At 39.5% G+C, this 26,842-nt stretch overlaps 1 protein-coding gene across 3 annotated transcripts; it reads right to left on the bottom strand.

Annotated features, from left to right (window-relative positions):
* Positions 1-731: 731 nt before the first annotated feature.
* On the bottom strand, positions 732-24,397 carry TBC1D15 (TBC1 domain family member 15). 3 transcript variants are annotated; one of them, XM_028745330.2, is made up of 17 exons: positions 24,246-24,397; positions 18,872-18,970; positions 18,606-18,680; positions 16,596-16,734; positions 15,596-15,806; positions 13,551-13,644; positions 12,928-13,125; positions 12,712-12,840; positions 11,001-11,104; positions 10,802-10,896; positions 8,412-8,528; positions 7,775-7,875; positions 7,051-7,150; positions 5,318-5,415; positions 3,432-3,548; positions 2,528-2,614; positions 732-2,129 (listed from the first exon to the last, which is right to left on the bottom strand). In XM_028745330.2, the coding sequence occupies exons 1-17, from the start codon at positions 24,267-24,269 to the stop codon at positions 1,926-1,928; spliced, it is 1,992 nt and encodes a 663-aa protein (XP_028601163.2). In that variant the 5' UTR covers positions 24,270-24,397; the 3' UTR covers positions 732-1,925. The 3 variants fall into 3 exon arrangements, with proteins under 3 accessions (XP_028601163.2, XP_028601164.2, XP_028601165.2); XM_028745331.2 differs by lacking the exon at positions 24,246-24,397 and adding an exon at positions 21,617-21,635; XM_028745332.2 differs by lacking the exon at positions 18,606-18,680.
* Positions 24,398-26,842: the final 2,445 nt, after the last annotated feature.

The raw sequence follows: 26,842 nt of genomic DNA, 5'->3' as shown, positions 1-26,842 counted from the left end.
ATTTATTTATTTATTTATACCCTGCCCTCCCCAGCCAAGACTGGGCTCAGGGCGGCTAACAACCAATAATAAAAACAAGTTGATTAAAATACAATTTAAAAGATTAAGATACAACATTAAAACATTAGGATGCAGTCTGTTCATAGGAGGGGAAAGGAAAAAGAAAGAGGGGGAGGGAATCAAACTGATTCTAAGCCAAAGGCCAGGTGGAACAACTCTGCCTTACAGGCCCTGCGGAAAGAAATCAGATCCCGCAGGGCCCTGGTCTCATGAGACAGAACATTCCACCAGGCCGGAGCCAGAGTTGAAAAGGCCCTGGCTCTGGTCGAGGCTAATCTAACTTCCTTACAGCCTGGGACCTCTAGGGTGTTGCTTGTATGTTGTCTGCACCAGGGCTGTGATCTCTCCAGGAATGCTCAAGTTAATACTCAGATTAAGTGGCTGCCTTATAAAGATGGCTTTCAGCAGGAACCCACATTGCCAAACATGATGCAATTCTATTGAAATCACTGAAACGGAAGTGCTTTGGTTGCATACACAGTTCCAATGATTTCAAGGGGACAAGACGATTCAACTCTCTCCTCATTTTTGTCAACTGCAAAGTGTTCTGCCAGAGGAAAGTTAGATAGCTCTTCACTGTATACTTTAAATCTGTGTGTAAATCACTGAAATCTAGGAAGGCTTTTCCCCACACAAGATTCTCTTAATTGTTTTAAATGAAAAACATTAAGTAATTTTTGCATTTTATTTCATAATATGTACAATGGTTCTCAGGAACAAATACAACTGAATCTATGTCAGATCCCACATTACTATAAAAATGGAAAGAATGGTATATAAGCATAGAGTTTTCTCATATGTAAGTCATTTATTAAGGACAATGGGCACAATCCACCATAAGAATCTTCCATTCTATCTGTGCCCTCCATGGGAGCTTATGCAGAGCTACATGAGGGAAACACACCCAACATAATTAGTACTTTGCATTTATTTTTAACTGCTTTTATTTAATCAAGTAGTCTAGCATAAAGGCAGTTGAAGCCGATTTTTTAAATCAGTTACTATACTATTCAGCAAAGAAACGTTATTCGTTAAGTAAGCGAGAAAGCCATTGTAAAAGTAATTCAGAACCTGAATATAGCCTTAAGAAAAAAAGATTTTTCAAAAATAGGCAGGTTTACAGTTATGTATTAAAATTTGGTCAAAATTGCCTGAATGAAAAGCCAAGTTTACTTAGTCAAAAATAGATTTATCCTTTAATACTCACAAGTTTGAATATGTAACTAATTTATACATACATATGTATAAGTGTAGAGGTGTTAAAATGTAAAAATGTACTGTTCAGCCAACCCCCTGGATTACAAAATTCAAGATCAGGGAACTGCACAAATGTCAATCTCCATTGCAAAGCTACATTCAACAACCACAAATACTTAACAAGTGTTTTTGTAAACATTTGAGAAAGGACATAATCCTTTCATTTACAAAGCACTGTTTTTGAAGTTAGCATCTTTTCACATAGGAAATAGTATAGAAGACTTTTGAATCTTATGATATCTAAGAACCATCCATGCTCAAGACTTCTCAAAGTAAAAGTGATACAGAAGCATTTATTTCCATGCCATTCACATTCATCTGATTTCCATTTTACCAAAAAGGGGAAAAAATGCACTTGGCTACAAAAGTATTAAGGAATGTTATCTGGGGGAGGGGGGGAAGGCTACTTTGGTAGAAGAAACTACAAAAATAATTAGGTCATGTTGTAAAGCTTTGATGTAAGAGTATTACAGTACATGATCTGTTTTCCAAATCTTTAAAGCTTAATCAAAACAAAAACTTAAATATCCACCTCAAGTGCTTGAAAGAAACAAAACAGGTATAATAAAGTGTCTCTTCAAAAATGCAGACAAATTATTGTGCAAGATTCAATCTGTCAGCACGGTGGGGGTCACTTGCTCAATACTTTCACTTGTTCCATTGGCAGCAGCAACAGGCTTGGAGATATTTGGATAGGCTGGTGCAGAGTGACTTATTCCACCAGCAGTTTCATCTTCCCCAGTGTCTGAATCTGGTGTTGTTGCAGCACTGTTCTCTAATCCCAAGATCTCACAGACTGCTTGAGGCAATTCCTACGAAGAAGAAAAAATGTGGCACACGTTGCTCTTTTAAGTTGTTGCTGCTGTTAACATGCTAAGTACACAAGAAGCATATCCTTAAATGCATGTAAGTTTGAGCTAAAATATGCCTTTTCTTAATTCTAGAAGGAAAATATGTTCAATAAGCAGTTCTAGGATGACTAGAAAATCCGTATCTTTTAAAACTGGTATAGGTAGATTTCACTTTATCTCTGGGCACAGTACCATTCTGCAGTTTATGACATCATTATTTACTTCTTAAATTTGCATACCACCCTTCATTCAAAGGCATCATAGGCAACACACACCGTAAAGGGTTTGTTTCAATAATTATCAACCTGGTTAAATCTCATTTGTTTATGCAAAGCTCATGAAATATGCTTGACTTTTACCTTGCAATTTATCATCTGCATAGAAACGGCTTCTGCTTTGCAAAGTACGTCTTCAACATCCATTTTCATAGACAGTTCATTGATATGCTAAAACGGAACAAAAAGAATGACGAAGTGCAACCAAGGATGGAGGCGAGTGTCACGCTAAATGCACAGCTTTCTGAGCCACAGAACTTTGGCTCCTAGTGTTAGCATAACCTTAAGTAAAGAAATGCTAACTTGATTAATACACGCGCATAATTAGCATCTGATTAAGATTGCAATATGTAAAGCATCTGGTTAAGATTGCAATATGTAAATTATGTCTGCTACTTGGATTTGTAGTTCCTCAGCACTGCACCTCCCCAGGCTCAGGGGAAACCACCCAACAAAACCACCATCTCTATGCAGCGATGCTGAGAAGAGTAGAAAAAGTCTGGAAGGGACTGCTATCTTCCTGCACAATCCTCAGTAGTCTAGGATAGTTTTGTCTTGAATTGTGGGTTGTTTTGTGTTTCTGTGTGGCCTCTCCTCACACCATAACCTGAAGCCAAATCCCTTGGTCCAACTGGATCTTCCTGTTTCTACTGGAATCCTCTGACCTAGGGTAGCTCACCGATTAAGCACTTAAAACAGCCTCAGTATAAACAGTAAGTCCTCTTAGCTCTGAAAATCAAACAACCAGTCTATATGCTGTATGAAAACTCTGCTTCATATTACTTTCTCTCAACTTGATGAGTTAATAAATTACTAAGATCTACTAACTAAGCTACACTGAGCATCTTTCATCACAGTAGAAATGTGGCCGAGAATTAACATTTGTTCCATCTCACATAAGATTGCATAATGAAATGCTAATAGTATTCAAATACAGGAAACAAAGGATAGAACATAATTTGGATCTAGAGTAACATGCAACAGATACCTTCAGTATTTCATTGAAGCCATAATGCTTCTCCATAATTTGCTTCTTTTCAGATTCAAGGATAGCGCAACAGATGAGAAGGTGGAAGTTCTGACAAGGCAAGTCTGTCCACATTACCTAGCAGAATATTGAAGTTGCTGATGAATCAAGAACTTGAACATAATGCCACAAGGGTAAGGTACCAAAAGGTTTTAACAGTCTCCCCAAACACTTATTTTTCTGGCAACTTACCATTACATCGGGGGGGGGGGATAGTTTTCTAACTTCTTATATATTTCAGTAGAATTGCCAGCTAATTAAACTATTATCTAGACAGAAGAACATAATAGCTTGCTTAATAACTATCTATAATTAATTTCATGCTACATTCTGAAGATCTTGACAAGGGCAAACGGTAGAGCTATGTCCTGATAGCATCTGTCACCCTCAATGAATTTCAGATATTTTGGGTGGATCCTTCAGATCTTCATGCCTCACTGAAAATCAGGATCAGAAAACCAGTACAGTCATACCTTGGAAGTCAAACAGAATCAGTTCCAGAAGTTCATTCGACTTCCAAAACGTTCAGAAACTAAATCACAGCTTCTGATTGGATGCAGGAAGCTCTTGCAGCCAATCAGAAGCCGCAGAAGCCCCATCGGACGTTTGGGTTCCAAAAGAACGTTCGCAAACCAGAACAATCACTTCCAGGTTTGCAACGTTTGGGAGCCAAAATATCCAGGTTCCAGGACTTTTGGGATCCAAGGTACGACTGTAGTATTCAAAGTGCAGTGAAATAAATGGGTTGATTGACTTAACAGAATTATTCAGGAATAAGTAAGTTTTCAGGACTCTTAAAACTGGAATATGGAAATACACTCTATACTTCAGAAAAAAGGAAATACAAACTCTGCCTACAGTGAGTAGGTTGTATTTGCCAGGAAACTGGGTCTGATGCTACCAGTTGATATTCTGGGCAAGTCACCTTCTTAGTGGTAGCAAAAGTGACAGGCCCATGCAGTAGCAGATCAGGGAGTATTGGAGCAATTAAGTGCTCCAATAAGATTGTTATTCAGAGCTATAAGCCAGGTGTGGTTGTCTTCTTTGGGCTAAGGGCTGCACTGAGCCATAAGCAACCCACAAGAGTGGCAGCAATAAATATCTTTTAGAAATTTAATGGACAAATTTGGGGAACAGCCAAAAACCTTTTGGCATAACAGTATCACAGCAAGGACCTATAATTTTAAACATTACTCGTAATTTAATTTTTTTTAAAATGGAAACATTTGAGGGGGCTGTGAGGGACCTACAGAAAGCCTTTTGGCATCATTATGTAGGACCCATTGGAGTGGTCAATTAAAACACCATAACACATTATTATATTTTAAAGGTAACAAGTGGTGGAAGGAATTCTTGAGATGCCATGGGGAGCGCACATATGGCCCGTGGATTAGCCACCCTGTTGTAAGCAGAGATATTTCCTTTCACCCTGGTATGCTTTGTGCATTTTCACAAGTTTACATGGTGTTGATAGTAATGAGAACTTGGGAACTATTATTCAATAGCACCTTATAAGATTGTGTGCATGCAGGAGAAAATCCTGAATAGGAATAAAAACATAACAGTTGTGAGGAATAAGGTGCTGCTAACTTCAAACTGCTCTCCCTTCTCTGGAGGTCCTCAAGCAGAGATAGGGCAACCATCTGTCAGATGGCATTTTAATTTTTAAATTAAACTTTAATTTAAATTAAACTTTGGAGTTTCTCCACCAAGCAGGGGATTAGACTAGTTCATCTACAAATGCTCCTCCAGTACTTAAGAGCAAACCAGAGAGGATAAGTCTCCCCTCTTGGTCAGCTATGAACTTTTAGGCGGGAGGTGCTAAAAGAAAAAGCTCTATTTCTTACCTCCCATAAGCGAAGAATATCTTGAAAACTGAATTCTCTTTTAAATCTTATTAGAAGCCACCGGAAACAAAAATAAAGGTATCCTGAATCTTGAGATTCTAAAAGAGTTTTTAAAAAAGAAAATGAACAAATAAATCTTTGACAGAAATGCTGGTTATGAATCGCTTAAAGTATGTTTAATATATTAATACATCTAACAGATTTGCTGGCTACAATTGCTTACAAAAAGTTAGTTTGTTCTAGAGTTTATTGGGGTGGAAAACTGAGGAAAATATGGACCGTAATTTTATTTGTTTGCTTCATTTATATCCCACCTTCTTCTCCAAAGAGCTCAAAGTGGCACACATGGTTCCCTCCCTTCTCACTGAATCCCTACAACAACACTGTGAGGTAGGTTAGGCTGAGAGATTGAGGCCCTGGTCAAGTCTCTCTAATCATTGCTACCTAAAGGACTCTGAAAGTAAGGGTTAAAAAACTGAGGACAGGCAAGACTGAAACAGTATCTAAATAGCACAGAACTCTCTTTACACCAATTGAGAAACTAGGTGTAGGAGAAGTGTTTTAAGCAACTGGCTGTGTTTGAATGTCCCAAGTCAGACTTTCTGGCTTACTGTGTTTAACAGGAACAGGAAACTCTGGTTTACTGGAAATGCACACTGCCTGTTTGCTCCCATTCCTCTTTTGGCTTAAGTGTGATGAACAAACCAGGAAGCCAATACATCTGAACCATGATCATGAGCCAATCTGAAGAAATTGTTTGTTGTTGGTTCGCTGATTACGGATCCCTGGTTCGGATATACAGTGGTACCTCGGGTTAAGAACTTAATTCGTTCTGGAGGTCTGTTCTTAACCTGAAACTGTTCTTAACCTGAGGTACTTTAGCTAATGGGGCCTCCCACTGCCGCCACACGATTTCTGTTCTCATCCTGAAGCAAAGTTCTTAACTCGAGGTACTATTTCTGGGTTAGCGGAGTCTGTAACCTGAAGCGTCTGTAACCCGAGGTGCCACTGTAATGTGAAACCAATGCTTCCTGATTTGTTTATTATGGTCATGCCAGAGGCATGAAGTGGGAGCAACTGGGCAGCATGCACATGCTGCTCATTCTCAGTAAACCACAACAAGCCAGAAAGTCTGGCTTAACAGGACATGCCAACACGGCCACTGTCTAGATTCTAGATAAGAACAGTGGTAAGTTTTCTCCTGGTGAGAGGTTGTTTGGGGGGAGACCCTCTGGCGCTGCAGGAGCTCTTTAGGAACTCCAGTTCAGCTCTGGAGTTTTTGAGGAGACGTGGAGCCCACACTTTCCCCCCACTGATTCTCCCCACATGACAGCCTGATTTCCCTCGGAAGGAGAGCAACAAGCCGCAGCTTTCCCATCGTGTGGCAAAACCAGAAACCAGTGTGACAACTAAAATCAATATCATCAATATGATAAACAGACGAGAAGTGAGTGGGGGTACTTGGGGGAATATTTACAGAAATATGACTTAAAATATAAATTCCAGGTAACTTTGTGACCAACAGCTGACAAGATTAAAGACATGAGAGTGTGGAAAATAAGGTGGAAAAAATACTGTATATACAGCCAATCAAGATGTAAAAAGAACTGTCATGGAATGCTGGGTGGGAAGTCAAAAAGAACGACTGTATAAGAATGGGGAAAGGTGTAAATGAAAAACATCATCATCATCATCATCATCAGTGGTAAGTTGTTCTGAGCTGTCATACATACCCAAGTAACTGCAAAATCCACTATCTAGCAAGCGAAGTAAAGTACTCAGATGAATTAGCTGTGTCTTCATACCCTGCATTTGCTCTTCAAAATTCTGGTGCTTAATGGGAAACAAATTGAAACAGCATCTAGAATATTTTGATTCTACATGAGGGCCAAGATGAGTATTATATCAAAACAAATATATAATAACAAAACTAAACATTAATGTGATTTTGGTCCTGTTGGGATGCTAACAGCATTCCATGAAGCTCGCTTTCAAGATCAGATATGGGTCTGATAATTTGAATTTCTTGAATTAAGCAAATTAGAATAATCTGGAGTCCAATGAGACTGGACACCTTCATCTGCCCCACCTGCAATAAAATAGGTCTCTCTCATATTGGTCTCTACAGCCACAGCAGGCACTGTAATTCTTCAACAGATTGACTTTACCCCTGAAGGCACACTCTTCCATTGTCTCTCGAGACAGATAGATGCCAAGAATAATTATTATTTACCTACCCTTCACCCTAAGGTCCCAGGGCAGGTTACAACATTGAAACACAGCATTATCTTTATAATTATGGAACATACATTTCTTGCTTATATATCTGCTTCTATGCTGCAAGAGAAATGCTACATAAATTGCTAACAAAAGTTTAATGATAAACAAGTTACAGAAATAAGTTATACTCAAATGGTAACTGAAGTTAACAACAGGGATGAAGATGGAAAGACTTACCATTTGATCCATGTACAATGCAAAGCACCAAAAGGCATCAACTTCATTCTCCATCACATATAAAATCGGAGAAAGCAGGTCACTCATTCCCTGAACATAGCCTTGTATTAGAGAGAGAGAAAAAAACTGTTGATATGTGGCAAACTGTACCCAAAAGATTGAAAAGTAACTACTGTATTTAGTTTCTCCCATCCTCTTCCTAAACTACCATATTTTTTCGTGTATAAGACTAAGTGTTTTGTTTGTTTTTTAACCAAAAATAGGTTTAAAATTGGGGCTCGTCATATACACGGGTAGTGCTGAGGGGTGTTTTCTTAATTTGGAGTCCCCCAAAATAGGGGGCGTCTTATACATGGGGGCGTCTTATACTTGGAAAAATATGGTGTTTGTTCAAATAAGCATACGAGCAATGGAAACTTTTTGATACATTTATTTGATCTCCAAAATCAGGAGTACACAAGTACCGAAACTAAACAAGTTTGTTGCAGGTCCCACTTGTTGCAACCAAGGATAAAACACATAATTAATTTGGGCGTCTAAGACAGAATGTACATCAAGTCTTCTCTGAAGGGTAATTACAATAAGTTACACTAGATCAGGTACAGTAGTACACATACATAAGTAGAATGCTACTTACCCAAATCAAAGTCATACATACAATAGGTCATCAAAATGTCATGAAGCAATATCAAACCAGGATTATCTTGACCTTCATAAAACTTGTTTGTTCGGTCTGTTCTGTTTACATCTTTTTCTGAAAAACAGCACACAGATTTAATACATTTTCAAAACAGCTTCTGCTAAGCCTATATCTAAAAAATGCAGGATGCTCTTCAAATTTCCAATTTCTCAAACACTGTGCTGAGCTTTGAAGTGCCTAGTAAAGACAACTAAATTCAGAGGGTGTCATTTAAAATGCATTAAAGCAGCTTTTAAGAGTATTTAAGACAAATTCTTCCTGTCTCAAATAAGATGATTTCTTATAAGCAGATTTCCAAACACTTAGAAAACGGTATACTTTTTATAGAAACCTCCTGATTAAAATGTAAAACATTTTCATTGAATCAACACACGGCAGAGTCTATTTGAGATATGTTAAATGTAAACCGTCACTCAAATGTACTAGATATGTGGTGTTACATTAAATTTAATGGTGAGGAGCCGATATGTAATCAAGCCTTTAAGGTTTAATTGCTTGGTTTAGCATGAGAATGTTTTATTAGGACACTCCATTTCCCCATGTTTCTTTAATTGTTACCGAAGTTAGTTTATCTCAGGGGTTGGCAAAGTTTTTGTGGCTTGGGCTGGTTCACGGTCCTGCAGACACCACAGTGGGCTGGAGAGTGTGGGCACACGCACAGATGCGCAAACACTATTTCTGGCGCTCCTTCCAGCGCAGAGGAGACATGTACAGCCTCCCATTGGCTGCAGGAGCTTCCTGCAGCCAATGGGAAGCTGGCCAGAGTCACGGAAGGCGGGCCCCACTATGCTCTGCACCGGTTTAGCGCGGCACATGGGAACTGACTGAGTGGGCAGTGGGGATCCCCAAGCGGGTGGCGGGGGTCCATGGGCCGGTTAAACAACCCCCATGGGCCACTTGTGGCCTATGGGCCTTGGGTTGCCGACCCCTGGTTTATCTGCTTAGTCTCTGAGAATATACTGTATAGTTTTACGATACTGTAACATTCCACACACTATTAGAATCTGATTAAAATGCATTGACTAAGCTTCTTGTGTGAATCAAACCTAGCTATGCTTTACCAAACCGCAGAAGCATGTGAGGACACAGAGAGGATTTTGAAGCCGTTTTGCTCCTCTCTTGCCCTTTGTACTGCTGCACTGTGCTGAGCTAAACCAGGACTTTAGAGTTTGTGGTAAGTGAATGTGCTAAACCATGAGTCCTGCCTTAGACTACATGCTAAGCCTAACCCTGGTTTAGCTCAGCACAGGAGCAAAAAGGACTGGACAGGAGCAAAGTACCCTACTGTACAAACTATAAGATCATTATAGTAAAGCTATGGGAGAATAAAGCTTCTTGTCTACATTCAACTCTGACACTTCTAATGTGTTTTGTGTTGTATTAAAAGGCAAAAAATAAAAAATCCTTCAAATGCCAAAAGCAAGAACATTAACTACTTCTCCCCTCAAAAGCATATCTCCAAGTTAAATTTCAGTATTCTGAATGTGTGTCTGCTTTCAGTTGCAAAATACATGCTTGTCCGTAGGAGAAAAGTGGCTAAAGGAAAGAAATCTGAAAAAGCAGCAAGAAGGGAAAAGGTTAGATGTTCCTTCCTTTTTGCTGCTTTTAAACTAAAAATTTTACTCTGCTTCTTACACTGGTGTGACTGTATACCTGCTGTGATGCACATTAAACATACAACTTAGCTTTCTGGTCTCAAACTCTCCCTCTTGCCTTTAAGAGTTATTGCTAATGTTATAAAGCATTTAAAATGTTTGCCGTTGCTAGTTAGAGCAGAGAATAATAAAGTTTGATGTTACTTTTAGTTTATAACAGGCTACTAAAGCATATGGTCAGCAACCTATAGAAACTTATTTAAAGTGAAATCAAGTTCAGCACACACTCGGCTTTCCTTTATTTCAGTCAGCAGCAAAATAAAATTGAATCAACTACAAGGATCAGAAAAGAAATGGCTGCACAGCACGCATGCTGACTTCAAGAGGAAATTAAAACATTCCTGTTTATCCAGGCATTTGGTGACTAAAATACACTGTTTCATGGCAGCCCTGAGATCACTGGTTGAAAGAATGGTGAGTTAGTTTGTTTGTCTCATTTTTATTCATTATTAATCCTTTTATTATGATATTTGTCTTCTGTTCACAGTGGAGGACACGGAAGAGAAAGAAGCCATTAATCCTAACACACTGAGCCTAACAGGTCATAATTTTGTTACAGAAACAATGTCTAACAAACATGGTGGATAATTGAGGTCACCTCAATTTTTTTAAAAAAGGAGTAAAAGTTTATCACTAACATATCTCTTTGCCTTCTATGTTTCTTAAAATTACCTATAAGACTTCTGTAGTCCCTCAATCTATAGTTTCTTTTTTCTTGTTCTTCACTGACAGATTTCCACTGAAGCTTCATCCTGAAATACTCATCTCTGAAGAAAAAATGATAGTAGTAATGATATTCGTAAGCAGTTGTCTTGCAAGTATGCAAAGTTTACTCCACATTATGACATTGTTTTAAGGGAGCCGTACTTACATTTTCCTTTTCTGTATATTTGTTCTTTCTTCCCTAGTACTGTGCCAAGGGTAATAACCCAAAAGAAACTTCCAGACCTCCTTTCTCAAAGCATGACAAAGGCCCTAAGCAGAACATAATAAAATAGCAATGGCACTTTATAAGCATCAGGCACTTTATAAGAACAACTTTATTCAAATCCTGTAGTTGTGCAGGAGGTAACATTACCTAATTTTATTGCTACTGTTTCCTATGTTTGATTTCCTATGGTCATTATTTTTTTTTTGGGGGGGGGGGGGAGGGGTTCTTTCCCCTGCTGTTAGATCACCTAGTTTCTTCAACTTCTTTTTAGGATGCTGATTAAGACCTAACCTTTTATGTCTGTTTCCCCAGGTTAATATTTTTCTGCATTATGTTTATAAACGTAGCATTGAAAAAAATGAAGTTATCAACCTGGAGGTTAATTAAATTACATGTTTTTCCGCATCATCTCCCTTTCTAAGCTCCCTGCCTCCTTCCCTCTCATGTCACATCTTATTGGCATGCAGATTCATAGGTCTTTGGAAAGAAACTTACATTTTCTAAATTTATCTGAAAGCTTTAAGTGTAAATACTGAAACCATTTGTCTTTTAAAGCTATTACTCTGAAATATTTATAACACACTGTTCAGGTTAAATTGAAGTCACTGTGGGAAGGCAAATCTTAAAACATTACAAACAATTTCCAACAAGTTCTAAAGGTAGTTCTATTTGGCTTTACCTAAAGCCATCTAGAAAAGATTTAGGCAAGTGGCACTGTGCACAAGGATGTAATGTCTAGGTGTTGCTGGACTCCAACACCAACTCCTTCAAGACACCCATGTTCTATCAATGGCTATGGAGTAAAAAGCTAAGGCCATAGTGGACTTCATTTAAACCTTAAACTAAGGCTAGCACATCCTCATTTCTGTCCTAAAAGATTTGCCCTCTTTATTTGCTAAATTCTTAGTTATGCATTGTTCAATTGAATGTATATTTTTGTTCACAGAACTCTGCCTTATTCAGTATCAGCCACTAAGGGACCAGTCCTGCAACTGGCAGTATCGACACACATGAAAAGTAGTGAGCTTCTCCAAACATGGCATTAGAAATCCACGGCGTGAAATCACTGCTTTCAAAACAGAACTTAAAGGGTTTATATAACAAGGATGGCTAGCTGTGTGGTTGGACTAAAACTCCTATCATCCATGGTTATGGTCCATGCTGGATGGGGTGGGTGAGGGTCGGGATACAACAACTTCCAGAGGAATGCAGGTTAGCTACCCCTGATTTGATGGTCAGCTGCTTCGGAGTATTGCTATTTGAATGATTCAGAATTTCAGTTAACCTTTTCTAGAGGGATAACCAAATACATGTACCTGCTAGCTACTGTCTGTCCTAGCAATAAGGAATCAAATACCGTATTGGCCAGAATATAAGCCACACTTTTTTTTTGCAAATTCCGGCTGTGAAAAGTTAAAGTGTGGCTTAAATTCGTGACCTTACAAAAATGGGCTTTTAGGATAGCGCTGCTGAAACAGGCATACGGTAAAACGGAACAGGTGTGAGTGCCTGTGGAATTTTAAGAGAGAGGCTTATATTTGGGTATTGTCTTTTTTCCCCTCTTGAATTTTAAAGGTGCGGCTTATATTGGGTATGGCTTATATTTGGGCGTATATGGTACAATTTTTAAAGAGATATTCTAAGATATTACCCCTCTGAATATCATTTGTTTCATGGAGTCAGCATTTAAGATTCTCCCTTCAGAATCCATATTCTTAGTCCATTCTTCAACCGACACTGGTTGTCTTCTGTTCACTTCGGGTCGCTTTCCTAAATCAATCTAAAATATGCACCAGAAAAGCTGTTAAATTATTACCAATGCACTAATTTTTATCTTAAAACCACCCTCGCTATCAAGAACGCTTACTCGTGTAATGACTTCAAATCCTGGTTCTTCCTGTTGATTTATTTTCAAGCCTGGTATAGCATCGCTAAAGAAGTCTGCCATTTCTGACGGAGGCCGCTGCTGAGTTGCGGGGTCACTTCCTCGTAAATTATCAAATATATAGTTGGTCACTTTCGAAAATCTTCCCATTGTTGCTGTGTAAGGATCAGTCTTCAGTTTCTGAGAACGGCACAGGGGTAAACAAATTCTGAAAAGGCTCACACAAATTTGTTTTTAAAAAAATAAAAAATTCTGATAGTACGACATTCATTCCCAAAAGCTAGCTGCCCAAAGAGTAATAACTGATATAAGTTGTGTCTAAAAGGCTACAGGAAGCTGAAAAAAATGCATCTCCAAAATAACACAACACAGCCTCTTTCATCAGTTCAGTGTTCCCACTGGGAAGAAGGGCAGGATACTAATAAGGACATTTTAAAAAGAAATCAAATACATACTTCATTTTGTACAGAAAACATAGCAAAGAAAAAGAAGGATCTGCCAGCATGATAATTCCCAGGGTTGAAATTTGGTTTCCTTCAGGAATTGGGCATTTTAAAATCTTGAATATTAAACTCAATATTAAACAAATAGGAAATCACACGAACCTCTAATAAACCATATGCTGGTTCATCAAGGAGATTTTCAAAGGACTGTGAAATACTCTGGCAGTTCACAAGAATTCTCTTGTCCTGTGGAGATCTGTGAACAAAAACAAACCATTTCTCCTTCTAGAATCAGAGTCTTTCTTTTGGGAAATTCAACAATATAGCCATCACACTTGAGAAAAGTGAATTCATTGTGCAATATTTTAAGAGGATTATATGTGTGCATGTGCACACAGAAATATACAGAAAGAAGACATCACTATTAAAAAAGCTGAAAGTGTTTGATTGCCACCTCAGGCTTATTCAGGAAATTAGCTGGTTGGATTCACTATTACTAGCTTCTGAAACAAAACACCATTACATTTATTCATTGTTACCTGGAACACCTACCACCTATTCTGTTATTAAAGATAAGACTTTTAATAAATGCTATCGCTTCCCAGTGCTGGCATGGAAGGATGCAGCATTTGTGCCAGAGGATATGAAATTCAACAACAGATTGCATCTTAAAGTCAGAAGAGGCGATATAATCAGTCTTGATGACACGGCTGTTAATAAACCAGAACAGAGGTTTGCTAATACAGCCCAGAAAGCAAAGGTTGTGATGCGTCATACTTAGCTAACCCATCAGAATAAGAAAACCTCTTAAAGATACTTCCATTTTAATTAAACTCATCCTGAGTAATATTCACAATAAATTAGCATCACTTTATTTGCTATGAGCAGTTATTTACGATATTGTACCAAGGAAATATGGATATATTTAATATTAAACTGAACTCAGAGTCTTTAAAAATAAACTTTGAAATCCTACTTACTCTCTTGTATACTTCAATTCTTTAATTAGGCATTACTTGCTTGAAACTAAAAAAAGCTTCTGTCAGATTTGAGTGCCAACTAGAAAATGCCTACTCATTTAGAGTATATTTTTAAGAGAAGTTAGAAGGTGTCCAGTCATGGTCTGGGACTAAATACAAGATGTGGGCAACAATCTCAGTCAGTCAGATATTTATTGTTAGTAGCCAATGGCCTAGGTTTGTATTTGTTCAGGGCATCACAGAAATTCCCTCTTCCTCTCAGACCTCTGACTAGTTGGTACTGTGATTTTAGTTTATATACTACTGGAGAGCTTATCGTAGGTGAATTGTTTATTGCCAGTCTCCAAAAGAAATTATTTATTTCCTCAAGTTTCCTCACTTATTTTGATCCAGCAGAGCCAACAGAGAAAAATCATTGAAGAGATTAGTCCTGAAAGCAGGAAGGGTCAAATCTAGGAGATGCAAGTGGTAAGAGAGGGAAGACTTTAGGGGCCTGGTCAATTGCAAAAAGTTCTCCCAAATTCAAGGCTAGCGCAGCTACAGGGCTGCAATGACTTCTCTACTGGATATTTTTTACAATAAGGATGTTTTGTTTACAGAAGCCTGGCCACCAGTGTCTCTGAACTAAGCCGCCATTCTCAGAAAACTAAGAAGTGCTGCATTTGGATTTTCTTTCAGCTTTTCTGCTAGCTACAGCCACTGGGCAGAGGGAGAAAGAATGCTGGGGTGTCTATTTTGCATCCCACCTTCCCCCTACTGTAGACAGCCAGCAGGGGAAGGAGAATTCAGTATTTCAGGAGATTCTGTACCTGCCACTCCTTTCTCCCATATGTAGTGTTACCTGCTTGCTATAGTTTGGGCTGTCATCTTAAAATCTTCTATGTGTGCAAAATGTCAACTAAAAATGCACCTTTTTACCCTAGCTTTTGACACTTGAGGTGTATATTTTTAATAGTGTAACCTGCCCAGGGACCTTAGGGTGAAGGGCAGGTAATAAATAAATAAATGCATCCTGTAGTAACATTACAGGTTCTTCGCAGAGTTGTGCTTGATAATTACAATTTAGTATTTCTTTTTAAAATCACAACTTGAGCCAATTGATGTGTTTAAAAACTATGACTAGAAGCATTATTTATTCACTGGCTGGCTTTAAAAAAAAGTTGATCAACTCATCATGATGGTTATGCAAACAATAAAGCTAGAATAACTGACCAAATGAATACTTACTCACAGAGCACCACATATTTTCTAAGGGAATGAATCAATAAGGCGCTGTCTCCATGATGGAAGTGAAGAGCTGGGAGGACAACATCATCCTTTAAGCAGAATACCAAATAGGACCATCCCATTCCTTCTTTGTTTTGCTTAATGGACTTTAGATCTGCTAAACTGAACAGGAAGGACCACTTGTTCTCTCCATTTGTGTGAACAGCAGCATCTAATGGGGAAAAGAGTATGTTATTTTCTTGATTTAAAGCCAATATGCAACACCTAGCCCTGGAATATATTAAAACTACTTCCAAGAATAAGTGCACTTAACATCATGGTAGCACACATTTCATCCAATCCTTCTGTGTGGCTAGCTCCACCACTATTAGTGGTGGTGTGCCTTCAGAAAGCACCAGGCTTATTCTCTGGTTAAAAGAATTTGAAGTGGAAAGGTTGAGAAAATCCCCTGCCCAAGATCTTGGGGAATCATGTCCATTACTGTCTATCTCAATGGACAGGGATGGAGCAATGGTCTGGCAGTAAAACACAGTTGATGTATTCCTATGCAACTTGACTAGGATCTTCAAATTCTGAAGTATTTATTCATTCAACTTTTCTAGCCAAACCAATAGCATATACCCTATCAAAGACATATGGTAAGAACTGTCATTAGAAAAGCACCGCCACTAATTTAGCTCGTATTATAACACTAACACCCAAAAGACAAAAAAGAAGTATGCTACATGCACAGCTGGCTCTGGAGGCGACTGAGAATTCCCAGGTAAGTTCCATCCTCTATTGTGTGATCAGGGCAGTCCTCCCCTTACCTGGCCAAATCTCCTGGCAATGCCCCCCAGCCGGGATAAGATAACTGGCAGAGGTAGGCGAAGACCTCCAGGTGTCCGGCTGGGGGGGGGGGGGAGGCGAAGCCAGGCTGTACTGCCAGGTGCAGCATAGGTCCAGGGGAGCTGCGTGCGGCCACACAAAAGGTGCCCACAACACAGTATTCTTCATTTACCTCCATTTGACTGTGGTTTCTTTTTAAAAGAGACTGTGTTGACCATATCCCATTCTGCCTCGTAACTGTTCGGATGTTCTGTTCCTCGCGGAGTCTTCTCTTTAGGAGTCTGTGCCCACTCAACAACAGAACTGGAATCCTAAATAAGATATCGAAACAATCAAAAATAGTTTCACTTGCAGCTAGTGATTAATAAAAAAAGACACCCCCCAATATTCCTGTTGTTGTTGTTTTTATAAAAAATTTTTATAAAGATCAGTATAGGTACCTGTGCTTTTAAATTTGTTCATAAATGTTCTAGTATTAAGGGTGAGTAGTGCATTAGCCAAGCTTGCCGATGATAGCAACTTGTTCAGGGTGGTTAAAAAGGAATTATGAAAAGCTCCAAAAGGATCTCTCCAAACTGGGTGAATGGTGGGGGGAAAGGCAAATGCAATTCTATGTAAGCATGTGTAAAGTAATGCGCATTGGGGCAGACAATCTATGTTTCACATATATGCTCATAGGGTCTTAACTGGTAGCAACTAACCAGGAATGAGACCTTGTGGTCATGGGGGATAGCTCAATGAAGATGATAAGCCACAGTCCAGCAGGTGTGAGAAAGGCAAATTACATGCTAGGGATCATTAGGTAAAACTGGCAATATTGTTATACACATCTATGGTATAACAACCACACCTGGAATACTGTGTACAGTTTTTATCTCCTCACCTCAAAAAGGATTATAGAGTTGGGAAAAGATTCCAAAAGGGGGAACCAAAGTGATTGAGAGAACGGAGCAACTACCCTTCTGGGAAAGATTGGGATTTTTTTAGTTTAGAGGTAAGATCAGCAAGAGAGAACATGATAAATGTCATGTATACAGATTCTTAAGCTAGAAGGGGGAAGTCATAGTATAATATAATTAAAGAACTTAAAAACGGCATACTCCTTGCCTTGACAGTTCTATTAAATTAAATTTAAAAACAAGAACCACCATCATATTTATCCTTATTAGGAGGGGAAGATTGGGACAAAATAACAGTATTTCTGGTGGAGTCAAGGAACATGAGTTTGTAATTTAAAGCAACAGATTTGGATTGATTATCTTTCACTGATCACTATCTAGAGAACATACAACATATTACTCAAATAGTTTTATACTAGAAAATGTATAAAAGAATGGCAGATGAAAGTTATAGACTATATGGGACTGGCAGAGATGACTGGCAGAATCCGAGACCAGGGGAAAGAGACGGCGGAAGAAGATTGGAAGAAATTCAAAGACTATCTTAAGAAATATTGTAAAATTGCCGAATGTTAAGACGATGTTGATTCTGAAATTAAGTGGTTGTTAGCTGTAATCATTATGTAAATATGAAAAGAAAGCTCAAAAATTTAATAGAAATTAAGGGAAGGATTTGTTGAAGAGAATTAGAGATTGGAATGCAGTAAGGAGAGGTATGAGGAGGTCGGGAAAGGAAGTTTCATGAACATAAGGAAATGAAGTTATACATGTGGTTTTTTGCTTTTTTGTATGTACTTTTGTCTTTTTTTGTGTGTTTTTTGTGACTTTTACATTTTATAAATTTGTGAAAATGCCAATAAATATCTTTAATAAAAAAAAGAAAAGAAAAGAAAAAGAAAATGTATAAAAGTACTGTAGAGGTCATAACCTACCTTCCATTCTTACTGATGGTCCCCATTAAGGCCATTTGAGCCAAATAAATGTCTCATCTCCATTTCTTAGTTATGTATATTTTCCATTTGCAATAGATGGATCTCAACCAATACACTCAGTTTTATGTACCAATATTAATAATAGCATTTTTTAAAAAGCATCCATCACATAAACAGATCAAAGATCTATGGATCCTGTACCCCACAATCAGAAAGTACAATTAGGCCTTTATGTTACTTTACCATGTAACAGCTATGGTTTCTGAGAATCAAAGGAAGATTTTGTTTTACTTTTTTAAAAATCAATTTTCCAAACCTTTCAAAAAAGATTGCTGCAAGTAATCAACATACCTTTCTAGCATATAGTATATTAGACGAATCTAATGAATCATCCAGTGATCTCCAATCTACTATCACCTCAGTATCCTACAACACAAATTATGCAATTATTCAAGTGACTCAACGCCATTAAGGTTTTACTTTTTTCTATTTACAAAAATAGCCTCCATTTACTTTGCACACTATGTATTTCGGTCAGTAAGACAATATCTTTGCAGGATAGAAAGGCATAAGGTAAAGTCACAAGAAACATAACACACAAAATATTGATTTAATACCTTTTCTATGACTCTCAGTATCCCAGATAACAAACAATCCTGATCATCACTGTTTCCACTGGAGGAGTGAATGAAAACTCCTTCCTGTTCATATACAACCTAAAAAAAAAAGTTAAGCAAAGTTGTTTCTTAAAAGCATTTTCTGACAATTTGATATCCTGAACTGGTTCTGGGGGCAGGTCCAACCCAACCTGAGGACTTCCAATAGGGCAGAGGTGGGGAACCTGTGGTCCTCTATATGTTGTTGGACTCCTACTACAGCTACAGCCAGTACTGACGATAGTCGGGGTGATGGAAGTTTTGGTCCAACAGCATCTAAAGTGCCACAGGTTCCCCACTTCTGAATTAGGGTGACAAGACCTGTTCTTCTCAATATGTGACACAATCATGCAAGAAACTGGGTAAGATTTCTGTTACAAGAGGCTATGGTCATGCCTCCTCATATGCTGATCCAGACAGGAAATTAAACAGAATTACATGTTTGCAATGAATACTGCATTAGAAATCAGAAACAGAGAAATAAATATCAAAATATTAATGCATCAATAACTACATCAGCTTCAACTACCTTCATTCACAAAGGGAGAAACCAATACTGGATAAATGGCAGGCAAAGTGTGGGTGAATTGGTCGCTTTTCAGACAAACTATAGATTTAGTGTTATAGATTTAGTGTTATATGTAGAAGCAGCAACAAGCCTTGGACTCAAACTCCTCTTTCAAATTCCTCTCTTCCTCTAGCTCAGTCAATCAATGACATCAGAAGCATCCACGTCTACTTCAATCATCATTTTTCATTATGTTCAAACTGCAGGGAACTCCAATTAGGGATAAGCTATGATTTGTTCAAACAACCCAGGATCAAACCACATTTTATTGTCCTGGCTTGTTAAAACACCCGTACTGTAAACCTGGGGCTATGAGAAAATATGCAACTCTCAAACTAACTTCATGCAGACTGCAAAGATGGGGTGGCAGAGAAACTGTACAATCTTCCAAATTCCACTCACTTTTGTCTCTGGCTCTACCCAGTATTGGCTATAGTCCTCCTGGTCAACTGGTCTTCATACAAAAATGTTCCACAAGCTCTGAATAGATTAAAATAATAAGCAGGTGTTCTGATCTCCTCATGACCACACTGGAGGAGACAGCGTAGAGAAGTGTTTGAGTTGAAGGGTCACTATTGCTTGTGCATACAACACTGGACTGTTGCTTATATCTGAACCAGGAAACCAACAACTAAAGATGATGTGGTGGGGGGATAATGAAGGAAGGCAGGTGAGTGACTACTGAGTGTGTGAGTGACTAAGACAGAAAAGAAATAATTTTGCAGAAGCAAACTGAACAGAAGCCTGTAACAAAAATTAATGCCACTCTTCCTAAATAAACAAATGCAAAAAAAAAGAATACAATGTACAGTGTACCTCGGGTTAAGTACTTAATTCGTTCTGGAGGTCCGTTCTTAACCTGAAACTGTTCTTAACCTGAAGCACCACTTTAGCTAATGGGGCCTCCTCCTGCCGCCGCCCCGCCAGAGCCCGATTTCTGTTCTCATCCTGAAGCAAAGTTCTTAACCTGAGGTACTATTTCTGGGTTAGAGGAGTCTGTAACCTGAAGCGTATGTAACACGAAGCGTATGTAACCCGAGGTACCACTGTTATTTATATTATTAAATTTGTATCCCACTCTTTTTCTTCCTAAGGAGCTACCTCTATCCTATGTAGAAAAGCACCCCAAAGAGAGCCTGTTGGGCCATTGCAAAAAGCCCCAGCTTTCTGCCTACTACAAACACACACACGCACACAAAATTTTCAGCCTAGGAAGAAATCTGCATAACTCAGAAACTTGCTTATTGCCTGCATGTGACTTGGCAGTTGGTCCTATAAAGTTATTAACATATATACTGTTAACTTTGAATGTACAGGAAGGCTCAAATGCATGCTCAACTCTGAAGGTCACTTTGACCAATCACTGTCTCTGAGCCCAACTCATTCAAGGCAAGAATAAAATACATTTGGGAGTGAAAGACCACATATGCCACTCCAAGCTTCTTTCAGGAAAAGGATAAAAATGTAGCAAATTAAAAAATAACAAACAGAGCAAATTAAAAACACAAATTCTACAAATTTTGAAGCAGGCAGCCTCGGCTTTCACCGTTACCACAACTGTATTATTTGTCACAACTGTTTTCAAAAGTATCTTTATTCTCCTTCGAAAGCATTACACTGATACTTTGTGTAACAAAACAGAACAAAATGAATCACTGCAACAATCCAGAACGGCAGTTTCAATGTAACAGTGATAGAAGGAAAAGCCAGCTTCTGCTGTGGCATAAATTATTAATTTAGTGTTCTTATTAAATTCACTTGCACTTCTGCTCAGGTAGGTACACTGTCAAAGCACTTGTAGGTGGGTGCATATGAACAAATATATCAGCTAATTAAACTATTCATGCAGTAAACAGGAATTATATTTCGCTTAAACTTGTCGTTATTAGGATAGTGGGACGAACAAAGAAAATGTAGGAGACTACTTTTTAATTTCATTCTCTAGCACAAGGCACTAATCAGCTAATATACACAAGATTTCAGGCAGAGATTACAAGATAATTGAGAGTGGAAGCATGCATGCCTCAAGGAATTTAGAAGGAAAAAAGGTGTACGTACAAAGAGCTAGGAAAGGTAATGTAAAATTAAAGTCCAATACAAAATTGGCCTTGGGGCAGCAAACTAAATTATACATATACCTGTAGCTTCCCCATGTTTTTCAGTCTTGCTGCCCTGAGGAAAATGAACTTTTCTGTTATAATTTCCCTCATGTTAAATTAGGTATGGCAATGGTCCGATATAACATCCTGGATAAAGGTTTTTCACTAGGAAACATGTACAATCCTTTCTATCCTCTGTGTGTCTTAAAGAGTTAGGTCACTCATGGCTGATTCATTAAGGCAACAGGGGCACTGCCCCGCCAAACTCAGTCTGTTCTTAGTCAGCCCTACCTGCCTACCTTGTTACTTGCGACTGGTCCAGCTTATTCATTGGCACTGGTTATGATCTTCATTCTCCTTAGCCTCAGTGTTGCCCTTAGAGCAGTGGTTCCCAGTTAGGGGTCCAGGGACCCCTGGGGGTCCGCGGCACCATCCCCTGCCGGGGACTCACTTATCTTGTTAATTGCACAGTGAAAGCCACAATAGTGATCCATGGATCACCCAGCCTCTGCTAGCAACCAGTGCCTGCTTGCTGCCAGGGGAAAACTTGTGAAAGAGTTGCTGGATGGCAAGTGAGCTGGGATTACCTCTGACACAGTTTCTTCCGGCTCTTGCAATTAGAGGGGAGAGAGAGCGAGAGAGCGCAAATGGCTTGCTCCACAGGGCAGGTTCACATGCTTATCATTTTAAAAATGTAAAGGATCCCTTCCCCTTGCTCTCTACTTTTTAACGGAAAACAACTTCTAACTGCAAATTTTATGGTCTTTTTTTTACCTAAAATTCTTTGCTTATTAGGGGCCATCCCACATTTTCTTCAAAAAAATTGCTTTACACAGGTAACTACCATAGAGTTATCAAAATTTTCAAAAGTAGCGGGTCTGTGCCTTAGCTTTTGAAAAATAGGGAATCCTCAGTAATTAGCTAATTGGGATCCGCTGCTTTAGAGAATTCAGCAGGAAGGATAGAGCAAACTAGAATTTGCTCTGCCGGCTATTGGCTCTGGCTCCACCTACTGTCAATCTCCCTGCTTTCCACCCCACAATACCATGGGCACCAGCCACCCCTGGGTTAAGTACAGAAATACACAGCTCTATCAATCTACAGCTACAAAAATCCTAACTTCACATCAACAGAGAGGTTCTGAATTTTGAGTGACTGATCAAGAAAGAGTTCCAGGGTTAGTGGTGGATAGCTCAACAAAAATGACAACTCACTGTGCAGCAGCAGTATGATTATTTTTTTTAATGGTGAAGTCATGCTACAGATAAGAAAGGAAGTGAAAATAAGACAGCCATATCTCAATACCTTATATAGACCTACAGCACAGCCACATTTAGAATACTGTATCCTTTTTTGAGACCACAATTGCACACAATAATAATTGAAAAAATGAGGAACATGGCAGCCAAAATATTCAAGAGCCTGAAGCAGTTTCCCATCAAAAAGGCTAAAGAATTTGGGGCTTTTAAAGTTTTGGGAGAAATGTGAACATTATATAAGTTTATAAAATAATGCAGGGTATGGAGAAAGTGGAGATATATTTATCTCACTTTTATAATACCAGAACTTACAAGTCATACAATGAAGTGAATCAGAGTAGATTTATGATCAATAAAAGAAAGTACCTCTCCATATAACATGTAATTAACATATGGAAGCCAGTGTGCTGAAGTCTCAATGCTGTCTTGGAAATGCAACATCAAATGTGTCTAAGTCACTTCTCCAAATCACACTGTTAAAGCAAGCATTGTGAAAAGTACACCACTGTAGTGCCCCTGCTCCTTCAGTGTTTCACATCCTGACATTAAAATCACCACCAGGTCATCAACCTGCCATATTTCTCAGCTGCACTCTTGACTGCCCTGCCTCTTAAGAGCATTTCACTTTACAAGACAGCCAGTTAACCTCATGAATCATCTTACCAGAAAATAATAATGACACTCTTTCAGTAAATGTCAACCACAGTAAATTTTAACAACCCAACAGCTGGTTCCTGATAACAGTACTTAAGAGCCTTTAGTGACACAAGACAGATTTAGTTTGGCTTCCTAACAGGCTTTAAAAAACAAACCAAACAAAAAACCCTCTTTCGGACACAGAGTACAAGAAGCGAGAAAGCAGCAAAAGGTTTGGACAGGTTCCCTCTCCAGGAATGCTGGTGAAAAGCTGCTATCTTGTAAAACAGGATTAATAATTGAAAAGTGTAAAAGGAAGAATGGCAGTGAAGGCTGTGTAAATTATTCAGCCTTAAGAGATGTTTTCTTCCGAGGAAACCCGCCTTGCCTGCCACCTCCAGCCTGGAGGGCTTCACGCAGCCTCAGCGCAGTAGCACAACCCCCAGGCCTTACCAATTCCACGTGTAAGAGTCTTACCTCTCTCAGCCAATCAGGTTAAGAAACAGCCCGCCTCCCGCCAAAGAACAACCCCCCCCCCTTTCCTAACGGCCCACCGCCAGCCAAGCCAAAGGCCTTTCCCCACACCGCCAGGCAGGAGCACCGAGTCATTCCCATCCTCTCTCCCCACCGCCCCCGTCAACTATGCAGTATCTGGGGGTCAGCGAAGGGAGAAGCAGCCTCTCCCACCCCCGGAGCCCCTCAGGGAACCCTCCCAGCCGCCACCGCCTCCCCACAGCGGGTCAAAAGCTCCCTTCATCCTCCCTTCCTCTTACCTTTCCGCTCCCAGGAGCCGCCATGTTGGCTACGAGTGTTTATGATGACGTTGCTCTTCACGTGCTCCCTAGCAGCTCCACAACAACTCCCCGCCCGGCCCCGCCTCGGAGGGACGCATGCGCACCGCGGCGGGAAGGGAAGGCGGGGGAAGCGGCGGGAAGGGAAGGAGAAAAGGGTTCTGCGCAGTAGGTACCGGCGGAAACTGACGGAAGTTGCCGAACGGTCGAAAACCATGAATCCGGGCGGCGGAGGGAGGCTTCGATTGGATGACGTCGAGTGTGGGCGTTCCCTCTTAAGGCGGGTCTAAAGTGTGGCCCCTGTTAAGGCGGCGATCTTACCACGCGCCGCTTTGGAAGTAATTCCGTGCTTTCTATGAGACATAGCTCCACACACATTCTCTAGTAACAGTGAGGTGATCCCTGCCTATTACTGGGATTTTATTCTGATTACTCGGGTTGCCTCTTTGTTACCAGACTCCATTTAAAAGTAATGATTTTCCTCTTTAAATTGATTAATGGCCTGGGTCCATGCTGCCTTCAAAGGCCACCTGCATCATCCATATGAACCTGAAGATAAGTTTCGGAGGTTTTGCTTCCTGGCCTCCACATTGCCACTGGAACTACAGTTGGCAGGTGCCAGGGACAGGTGGCTGTGTAGCAAAGATGGAAAGGGGGAGAGAAAAGAGGGCAAGAAAACCTACAAACTACACATCTAAGGCGCCCAGAACAACAAATATTTTCAACTCACTTTCTCTCTGCCTTGCGCTAAATATTAGCAGCATAAGCTGTTAACTAGTGCTCTGCCTAAGAATTCACCTTAGGCACCTTGTCTTCTAAAGATTTGCTCAGTGTGGTGACTGTACCAGGCAAGAGCCTGAGCCAGTATGACAACGCAAACCATGTCGCATGCTATTATCCTTTTCAGTGTGAGACCCTCGTTATCTCTTAATCTCTTCTTATAAGACTTACTCTGCACTCTCTTCATGCTGCACACAGCTACCACAACCACACACCCCTCAGTTTGGCCATTCAGTAGTCCTGGTGAGACCCAAAAGCACTGTACCTACCAGTAAATCAATGAACACGTATTAACATCACTAAAGATCAGCATCTAAAGATCCAGGCCTGCATACAGAGCACCTATTGTGTGTGTGCATTGTAAGTGCACACTGAAGTTGCACATCAGTGGGAAAATCCATACCACCTTCTTGGAAAATGTACATCTAAACAACCCCTTTATTAATCACAAGTGCTAGGAGTGCAGGGGTCTTGCAGAATCTTGCATGGAGTATTAGTGAATCTGACACTGCTAAACTGTGTTATTTTTCAACTAGAAAATAATTACAGCTCTTAGCTGATAATAACTTGAAGTAATTATCCTGTCATTTATAGCAGCCATTCGGGCAAACTTTTTTTTTTTTTACACAACTATAGTATGAATGTCCAGAGTTCAATCAGCCAAGCACTCTGGCTGATGAGGTCAATGGCTGTGGCCATGGCATTTATCTCTATTTCCTAAAAGGGAGAGATCTCTTCTAGAATATGGTTTCAACTTTCGTGGGTCCATATTAGCATGTCTGATGGACTTCTAGTTCATGCACTTTCACACTGGAGTGTGCAGTGAGGAAGAGACTCAAATTCATTTCGGAACAGACAGCAATTGACAAAATCAAGTAGGAACATAACCACTTCTATTAGGACCTGCCCTAATTTACAAGGCAGTGCTTAATCATTCGTTTCAGAATTATTCTGTAACAGTGTATTGAGGTGGGAAAAACAGGTGACTCATTTCACTTCAGCCCTGTGAACTCTAATATACTATCCTCTACTCAATTACCCCTCTGTATGTCTTTACTTCACACAAGCATGCATGACAGACCTCTATGCCTTTTTCCTTCCAACTGTAATATGTTAAGAATCTGCACACGTGAACTATTTTTGCAGTGACAAATGCCACCACAACCCCCTGACTGCTATGCACAACTACAAGAGAACGAAACAAAAAATACAAAATGAAAAGTTAACATGGAGTAAACAATTGAACTGGCAGTAACTAAATTAATCTGAACTAGTGTTGGTTCCCTTTGCACAGCCCCCATTTGGTATATACTGACATTTAAAAAACCAAATAGAAGTTCTAGGAAAAATAATTATCAATCCAAGGGACAACCAACCTGGACCCTGCATTTGTCATCTGTGCAAAGGTTGGTGACACAAGTATGTGCCTTCTCAATGGTGGCTCCCCATTTATGGAATGCTTTCCCCAAAGAGGCACACTCTTGGCACCATCATTATGTTTTTGACACCAGGCAAAAAAAAGCTTTTTTAATCACCTTTACCAACACGAGAACAGACTTTCTCAGTAGTGCTAATGAAGCGGGGGGGGGGGGGGAGTCAGATGGGAAGCATAACGATAACTTTTTAACATTACTATCATTATTAATGGAATAAAGTGTTACTGCGTATTCCTACATGGAAGCCCTACAAGTATGTAAAATGAAAAAAATCTAATCAATCTAACCATTAAATGAACCCACAACTTTGTCTTACCCAATGTTCATCTGTGTTTGAGTTTGGAAGGTCTGGCACTTGTCAAA

The sequence above is a fragment of the Podarcis muralis genome, chromosome 10, assembly GCF_964188315.1.
Source record: "Podarcis muralis chromosome 10, rPodMur119.hap1.1, whole genome shotgun sequence".
Classification (NCBI taxonomy): domain Eukaryota; kingdom Metazoa; phylum Chordata; class Lepidosauria; order Squamata; family Lacertidae; genus Podarcis; species Podarcis muralis.
This window is presented reverse-complemented; position numbering and strand designations above follow the sequence as displayed.